Here is a 10,160-nt window from a genome sequence, read left to right on the forward strand (position 1 = left end):
GGGGGGGGGGGGGGTGACAATGCTCGCGCGAGAATGGATCGAATCTGACTCTTAGAATGATGCAAATATTCGTAGTAGAGCTTTAAGAGATGGGAATGGATGAGTCAGTAGAGTATCGAACAAGCAGTTGAAACAATCTATGCTTCATAATCTGAACTGACAATTTGTTGTGTTCATGGACATGAAATTCAGGTCTTTTCATATCAGTCTGCTTAGTACGATGTGTTATATGTCATTGTTGTAAAAAGTAAGAGGATTATACATTGGCGAGTGTTTGATTGTCTTGTAGTGCTTACTGTGAGTATTTCCAGAGAAAATTGTCTGCATTACATTGATGACGCCCAAGTGGCAATTTGGTCCAATAAAATTGGGAGCCTCATGAAATGATTAATGTTTAACAGTGTTGTGACAGCCTATAAATGCTAGCAAAATTCTTAAGATAATGTACTATGGAATATTTACTGTTATATTGATTTCTTTTCACTAAGTATTCTTCAACCCATCTATATATGTGAATGATAAATTATTTATTTACTCACCCCAAGCAAAACAGTGATACATGTACATTCGGCGAGGTGGTCGAAAGCAGTTTACGGTCAATTGATGCAAATGTGATGCTTCACAGAACATCCAGAAGTATGTAGCTGAGTCGAAATAACGATGCAGTATATTCAATGAAACACACTCGAACTAAAATAACGACACAAGAGAAAACGCTTAAGGAAACTAAAATTACATTGCATACATTTAGATGTAACGGATAGAAATTTAGGGTAAACATTCAGGTTTAGTCAGTGAATATTTGAGGGCGCTGAAAGCATTTCGTTTGAAGCTTAAAACATTGGTTGTGAGCTACCCATATATTATTTTAAAATTGAAATAATGTATAAATTTAACAAAGGAATCGTATTAATTTATTGAATAGCAAAATATATTTTCTTTAAAAAAATATTTATGTTGACATAATTAATTTGTTTTATTAATTTGCAATAAATAATTATTATAGCCTGTTCTATGATTAAAGTATACAATTATTACCTTTTATAAGGTAAGCCAAAATATAGTGAGCCAAAATATTTGAATCATTTATATTTCATGAGAACAAAGAGAAAACAAAATCATTAGTTTAATGAATAATTCTGGTCAAAGAAGATAGGGCAGACAACTTCAGCATTTTCAATGAGTAAGATTTATTAAAACACTGAGTGTCGATATGCAGTAGGGAGAGAGCCTGATCTTTGGCAATAAGGAGACAAGTTCGATCATGTTTCACTATTATTAGAATTTTTCAATGAATTTTTATTAGTATTGACTTGACCGGAACTTACACGGTCTTGTTTCCAAAAAAGGGAAGAGTTTTGACTGCTGTTTCTAACAAATACTGCTGCCATGTAGGGTCTGTATTATAGGCTTGCTTATATGTGCGTATTTCGTATGGTACACTTACAGTATAATCTTGATGGGCATACAGCCCCCGATGAAAATGTTAAATTTGTTAAAAACCTCCCTAGTCTTTCCTAAGCACAAATTGTACGAGGAAGCTTTGCACAGCGGAATGGAGAAGTCATTATTCCACATGTTTTCAGATAAGAGGTTTTCAACTGACACCTTACTCCTCGAACACCACAGAAAATTAAAGCAGAATTTATCGTAAGTGCTAAATACACCCTCATCATGATGCAGACGTAACAGTCATTTGAAAACAGTTGACTTTCATTACACTGCCCAATATTAGTAGGAAAAGTAGAAACGCAGGTCTTTTATCGTCTCCTATACAAAAATTTATATAAAGTGGGACCAATGCTTATAATACTGTAGTTCAAATATAAAAGACAAAAATTGTAGTAAACCGAAAGAAGCAACCTATTTTCTAATTTACTTTGACTCTATTTCAATTTACTTCAACAATTTCTCCATCATATACAGCAATAAGACTCTGGATAGTGCATAGTAAACGTATAATATTTCATAGAAATACAGAATTTAATAGAATGTGGTATAATTTCATGTTCAAACAATAATTATTGAACATGCGTTTCGTTTAAGATAGGGAATCGAACTAACGTTGTCTTTGGTAGTACTAGTTCGTTTTGGATTGGTAAGATTCTGATATGTGAAGATTGTGTTGATGAGAAAAAGCATCACACTAGCCAGGAAGAGTGACGTGAAGAAACTAATGTGAATCATGATTATCATCTCTCGTCGAAGAAATCTGTAAAACAAGAAAAAAGAGAGAAAGAAACATATATAAACGGTGTGGAAATATCATTTAAATTGACATGTAATATGAAACACTATTAATTCAACCCTTTCAACCCTTTCATAATTTCGAAGTCGATAAAGTAAGCATCAGTTGAGCTCTAAGGCTGATGTAATCGATTTAACCCCTCCCCGAAATTACTGAGATTGTGACAAAGATTTGAACCCAATATTATATTATAGTTAAGACAAGCGAGCTGACAAGATCGTTAGCAAAATGCATAGCAACATGTCGTTCGTCTTCATGTTCTGAATTTAAATCCAATCAGGTCGACTTTCGGTTGGTCGATGTAATCGACTTACTCCTTTCCTGAACTTGCTGGCCATGTGTCAAAATTTTAACTCAATATTGTATTATAGCATGCAAGTATTGGATTGAAAAGCCCTTTTGGGTGGAAAACAGGTTTTCTACCATTAGACCAAAGAAATCCTTCGAAATTCTCAGTCCATTTTCAAGATTTCCCATACTTTTCCGACTCTGATAAAAATTGAATAATTTTATTTTTATTATTTTATACATATCGTATTTCCTAGTATTATACTAATATTACTGTAGCTATATATTCATTTGGAACATTTCTCTACACATTTAGATTAATTAACTTTGATGTAATACTGTATCAAAGAAGCAGGTTCGCACTTGCAATTGAAGTTTTCATTTGTCAGCTGAGTTTAACTGAAATATCATCCCTTTAGAAAACAAAATATTTCTGTGGAGTTCCACAAGGTCTGAGATTTTAGAATCGATAATGTATTATGGTTGAGTATCTAATAAAGAGGTTTGGTGTCAATCCGTCAATATCTTTTCTCTGCTACCTCACGTGTTACTGAAATGATTTCTGCTACTCTGTACTTGTTGAAGCTATGCCATCTTCATCTTATGAACCAATTTCTCTACCTCTCATTATTCACTACTGTCTTTTCTTTTCCAGATTTCTGCATTAAATACTTGACCCTCACATTCTTCCCTTTCTATCTACTGAAAATAATCAACAAAACAAGTATTGTCTTGAGTTCTTGGACTCATAAGGCTGATTACCTAATTTCCATAGTATATATAACTAACTCAGATCACAAAAGTTCCTCTGAATGGGATGTCAGATTGTGACAGGGTTACTCGCTTACAGCTGAGTGGACTGGAGCAATGTGAAATGAAGTGTTTTGCTGAAAAGGCAATGCACTCAACCTGGGAATCAAAATCTTGATCACATCTTAATCACTAGGTCGTGTGCCTTCATTGAATAACCAATAACAAGTTGTTAAAATATAGACATGCAACAATTATAATTTCTCTAGCTAGATTTCTTTACCTCTTAATGGAGTACTTAAAAAAGCTATGAGGGTTGCTACTCCTGGTAGTGGTAAACATTTATTTTAGCCACAACCATATTATCTTGTAAAAAGAAAAACAAAAATAAAACAACACTTTATTCAATAAAACATTAGAGTGTAGATAATGGCAGAGTGAACTAGGTGCAAGCATACATGACCGTGTGAATGTTATGTTACAATGAATTGTTGCTGTGAGCATAGTGTTGCTGTGAGCATAGTGTCACATGACTGTGACACTAAATTTTGTTTAGTTTATGTTATCTCTTTGGTCAAAAACCTTTGTGATTAACGCAAAAAAGAGACTTTGTTCATAAACTGCACACTAGAAGAGTATCTAAGGAAAATATTCATTAGAATAACATTAACTATTCTAGAGTTTTTTTTATCTCTGGTTACGGTCAAATACTTTGTCTTTTACTATCTCTCATCCTCCATCTCCACTTTCTCTGTAGTACATTCCCTGTGTGTGTGTATCTGTGTAGAGGAACTCTACACATGACCTGCCTCCAATCCCAGTATGTGTACTCGTTCTTCACCTCTTATGTTAATTTCCTCTACATCTCTCTTCCCTCTCTTCATACGATGTAAAGCCTGACTGGAGCAATCAATCAGAGAATCAACCAACATTTATATCAGCCATTATTAAGTAGAGACGGATACATTTTTCATGCATATATACATATGATAATGCTTGAATTTTCTAAGAAACAGCATCAAAATTTGAGTTCTCTATATCCAATGTATAAGCAACGCAGTAAAATTTGTAAGACATACCAAAGTTTCTCTATTTGGGATTCTTTAAATGAATATATATGCTCGCACATGGTTGTATGTAAAAAGTAATCACGCAAGCACTTACACATACACATGCACATATTTTTAGGTACTAAAGACACAGGTTCACAAAGAATATAAGGGCAAGAGCATTCAACTATATATGTGCAGACACTAAGTGAGCCACATATTTTCCAAAGCCTGGGGACCGTGATAACTCGCTAGGTTTTGGCATAGATGGATGAATGCATAGATGGATGAATGCATAGATGGACGGACAGGCAGACAGACAGATAGATAGATAGATAGATAGACAGACAGACAGACAGACAGACAGACAGATAGATAGATAGATAGATAGATAGATAGATATACACACACATGCACACGCACGCACACACACAAACACACACGCAGATATATATGCATATAAAAATTTATAAAACAAGAAGATAGAATGGACAGGTTTTAACCACTAATCACAACAATTATTTCCGTGCATCGGTAACAGCTGTTAGTTGCTGAGTTTTTCATATTATACTGTTATATACACAAATATGATCCAGCTGTAAGCGCACCTCATCAGGTGAGTGACTTTGAGAGGGCTGCTGGATTACGCCTAGTTTCCCAGTGTTTTATACCTAGAGTAACACATAGACACAGATAGACATAAGTTATAAAAATACCAAAAATAAAAAAAAATTATGAATTACAAAAGAAATAGACCAAAATTATCTATTAACCAGACCTAAAATCCGTTCTTTGTTAAGACAAGAACATATTTTTTCTTCAAAGAACGCATGGTCATCTTATCCCAAAATAGCCTGCCAGGCTGCTCGTAAAACTTAATTTCAGCTGACTTGCTTCCCATCACAGTCGCTCTAAGAGTCATTGATAGAGGTAAACGAACAGAAATAGATTTATTCACCTGCACTCATATGCGCGCGTATTTTATTCATTCGGTGTATACACAGAAACAATTAAATCTACACACACACACAGATACGCACACACAAACACATACACATATACACACACGCACACACACACGCACACACACACACACACACAAACACACACACACACACGCACAGACACCAATATACACTCATTTATACACTTATATCTCAATATTTTTTAGGCACATGCTTACATACACACATTCGCAACCATGTACATGGACACATATATACACACATAATACTGACGATACATCTCGCTTCATTGCGTTAGGTGAAATAGTTTCCTCTCCCACGCATTCTTTATACACATTTACATATTCCTTTATTTTCCACCAATGCGTATATATATCTTTACATACCTACATATACCCATCTAAATATGCTCTCATTTTTTGCTCTCAGTCGTGTACATCTTTCCATGTCACTCGACCAATCATTTTCTACTTATGCTATAATATATCATCAGAGTAGATACCTCTATTCTATAGTCATTTTACACTCTCCTAAACTACTGTACCGAGCAGATAAGTTATTATGTGACTATACAATTTAGGTGGGCAGCAAGGAAATTTAAACATACAAATAATGATACTACAAAATTATAATAGCATTTTCGTGTTAATAACGGGCTGATATAACTACATGATCATAGATGCATATAAAGTATTTCAATTTTTTGCATAATACAATCACTAAAATTATAAATAGATTTTTGAGTATACAGAGGATTGATATCATATTGAATATTATATATTCTTCGTAAATTCTAGTATATCAACACACACGCACACACACATACATACACACACATACACACACACACTTACACACACACATACACATACAGACACACACTACAAATTTGAAGCCAGAGTGCTTTATTTTAGATTGTAGCTTACAGGATGTTTTAACTGGGAGACGGCATGGCTACTTCCCGAAACAAGAGAATATATATATATATATATATATATATATATATATATATATATATATATATATATATATATATACATATATACATATATATATGTTATGTATATTCATATACAGAAACATGTATAGATGCGTGCAAACATATATATGTACATGAGTACTTATCTGTGTATGTATCTATCTATCAATCTATCTATCTACATACTACTCTCACACAAAAGCACTCACACGTGCATACACACACACACACACACTCACACACACACATGCACGCACACACACACACACACGTTCGCGCGCGCGCACGCACACACTTGAACACACTTGCGCAGAAGTATGACTGGAATAGATTATATTTTAGCCGCAATATCTCTAAATTCGTAACATGGTGTTAACTTATAATTCTCATACCTATACTGGTATTTTTGCTAAAATATATTAAGCACTCGTGAAGTATAATGCAAATACATATACCCTTTTCCCAGTGACGAAAAGTCACTGATCTCGAAAATGTTGGGACCCCTTTGCATCGAAGATCGGTGATTGTCGTGCGCTGACGAAGGGTAAATATCCAGAAACCCGGGTCGGTGCGTATCGCGTCAGATCGACAATGGGAAGAATGACTTCTCTTTCCAAATAGCGATAGGGTACAGAAAGTGTGTCAATAGACAACTGGAGGAGATTTTCTCCTGGGGCTACAAGCTACAGTAGCATTTACCCTCAGTTGTTAGCCGCGTTTAAGTGGCAAATATACTTCACGTTGTTGTGCAGCTACTGTTTATACCTCATTCAGAGATTTATTTAATATATTAAGCACTTTTAATCAATAATTAAACACGTATACACACCAAGCATTCATTTTGCTTTATGTATATGTATTTGCACCCCCGTGCTTGTGTGTAGATGTACATACACACATTTGCATGTGCATATATACCAACACTTTATGCACATAGTAGGCACACACACGCACATATACACTCACATACATACACACACACTTCTATACATATGTGTGCATATGTTTAACTGTATGTACGCGCGCCTCGCGCATGTAAGCCAGTGTGTATGAAATGTGTGTGTGTGTGTTTGTGTTTGTGTGTGTGTGTGTGTGTGTGTATTTGTGTGTGTGTGTGTGTGTGTGTGTGTATGTGTGTGCGTGTGTGTGTGTATTTGTGCGTGTGTGTATAAACACATGGCTTGAAGTTTGTTATTTTGTGGTTCTATGAATATGTTTGTTCCGATATCTTTCAAGTACACTTAAGTTATAAAGAACAGCTCATCTCTCAATGTTTGTAGCTTTTCAATGGCTACTTTGATTCTGCCAAACCCTCCATACTTATCAAGAGTCTGTTCAAGCTGATAAATAGTTAAGTACTCATACGCCTTGTGGCAAAAGTGAGAAAATGTTATTAACTGTCAATATAATGCATGCAATAAAAATAATTCTGTGTACTGAGTAGAACAGAATTATCATTCTTATTATGTACAAACAATTTCTTCACTTGCTATGTACTTTGACTTACTTGCTAGTAAATTAAGAGTTTTATAAAATAAAATAATGACCTTTCAAATAAAATTAATTATTCAATACTAATAGGCTTTTTAAGATTTGAATACGTATTTGTATTTTCAAAATAATACACAGGTATTATTTATTTACTTAGGAAAACGATATCATGTTTAACTTTGGTACCTGCAGGATGATATATGAATCAGATCCTTTGTTAAGAGAAATGACGTTAACTTGGAAACATTTCTTTAAATTCAATATCATGAGTCACCGTGATATACTAGCTGTTCGGTTAAATGTCGAACTCTATGAATAAACTTGTGGATAAATTACTCAATTAAGTTATAAATATACAGATTTTTTCCAAAGAGAAATTTCCAAACTCACCAATCTGGGATATGCAGACTAAAACTCGATATGATATTAAGAGGTAAACTTCAGAAAAAAAACCTGTAACGTTAGAATGTTCTAACTGAGTTACATATATCTGGAATGTGTTAATTCACAATATAATTAAACCGGAAGAGATCGTAATTTTTCTTTTACGGTATCCATGCACCGTTGCAGAATTTACTTTTTATAGATCAAGAAATAGTTCGAAACTAACTTGTGTTTAATAGTATTTGATACCTTTTTTTCTTTTTTTACACAGATTATACATAGATTGACAGGGTGTAACAGCTGTGTACAGTTTGCAATTTGCAAAGAGCACTAATAGCTGATGAAAAGTAAATTCGATTTGAATAGGCGCTGAAAATTATTGGAAGCAACACGCCTATAAGTTCTTCCTATATGTAGCTCTCCACAATAATGGCGCAATTTTAATTCCTTTTGTCATACCTTAGTTCTAAGAAAAGACTATAGTATTTGCAATTTTGGGACTATTAATCAAACTAGAGGGACGAAAGGCATATGAACAATATGATGCTTGTATGGAAAGTGACACCAATAAATACTGTAAACGTGTAAATTCTGCCACTCAGTTATCACGACCTCTTATAAACTACTTTATCATTTCCGAACATCATGTCTGCTTCGCGTTTGGCATCACCAGTAGAGACACATAGCACTTATATACTGACAAATATCTGAGATTCGTCTCTAGGAAGCCAAGGATTGTCTGTCAGAAGTACTAACATTTAGTTCACTATTCACAATCTAACTTCATCAATCGATACAAAATCTGTTAAGCAAATTATAGATAATAAAAATAGACACCGCAACACCTGCCCCTCTATTAATATACGGCAATAAGTTTCTAATCAACCTTTCTTCATACTTCGTTTGTGATATCAACCACAAAAGAGATTACCACATAGAGTTCGTTTGATTTCTCATAAGCAAGTACCTCGTAATCGATAAATCTTTTGAACAGAATTTTTGTTATAACTTCTAAAACAATGCAAGCAATATCATTGACATAATTAGAAAATGATGTACCTCAAATAATGCATATTTTATTTCCAAGAATAAAAAAATGAAATAGAAAATAGATATTCATTATCATTTCTGTACCATATATAGGCGAATGTGAAAATAAGCAACACTTGAGCTATCAGGTAGCGACAACGATATCATTTCCAGTTGATGCTGATCTGTTTCACTTATGTTATAAATTATTCACACGGAAACTTCATTTCTCCATTTCCACCATATACAGCAGATTTTGGTTCGGTTCCCCCGAAGTATTTTATATGATTAATAAATAAAATAAGAAAAAAAAGTAAACGGTCATGTCGGCGCCAGCATACTTATTCCTGAGAACCAAGAAAAAGTTTTTGAAAAAACGTTACAGATTTTGTGAGCAGAAAGAATCAACATGTATCTTTCATCCTCTCAGGGTTAATAAATAAAGTACCAATCCAGAGCGTTAGACGACAAACATCGGAGTATATGATCCAGCGTTACGCGTTCTGAGTTTAAATCTCGCCATTTCTAACTAGAAAGACATTCATTATTTTGTTAGATGTTGCGACTGAGAGACATTAACGGGAATAGAGAAATAAACTTTTGGTTTGATTGGAATATCGGCAGCTCTGACCTCTTTGGTTAAATAAAAATAGATAGTTTTTAATGCGGTTAGGAATGGGTTGATAGCAGTAGTACGGTAATAACTTGAAGAGATACCAAACATATTAGACTATTTATTAGACTATCAAAAAATATAATAAATAAAATAGACCTAAAAAATACTACTAGGCACAGATGACTTTATATGGATCTCTCTCTCTCTCTCTCTCTCTCTCACTCTCACTCTCTCTCTCTTTCACTCACTCCCTCACACACTCTCTCTCATTCTCTCTCTCTCTCTCATTCTCTCACTCTCTCTCACTCTCTCTCTCTCACTCTCTCTCTCTCTCTCTCTCTCTCTCTCTCTCTCTCTCTCT

The 10,160-nt window shown here is 34.2% G+C and overlaps 1 protein-coding gene across 1 annotated transcript in view; it reads right to left on the reverse strand.

Moving 5' to 3' along the window:
- Positions 1–10,160, reverse strand: part of LOC106867588 (calcitonin gene-related peptide type 1 receptor-like) — a 191,784-nt gene that overhangs the window by 102,959 nt on the left and 78,665 nt on the right. Inside the window, exons 5-6 of the mRNA XM_052969857.1 lie at positions 2,065–2,212; positions 540–690 (exon numbers count right to left, since the gene is read on the reverse strand). Of these exons, the coding sequence (XP_052825817.1) occupies positions 540–690; positions 2,065–2,212 (299 nt within the window). The remainder of the gene's footprint in view (positions 1–539; positions 691–2,064; positions 2,213–10,160) is intronic.

The sequence above is a fragment of the Octopus bimaculoides genome, chromosome 8 (genome assembly GCF_001194135.2).
Source record: "Octopus bimaculoides isolate UCB-OBI-ISO-001 chromosome 8, ASM119413v2, whole genome shotgun sequence".
NCBI lineage: Eukaryota > Metazoa > Mollusca > Cephalopoda > Octopoda > Octopodidae > Octopus > Octopus bimaculoides.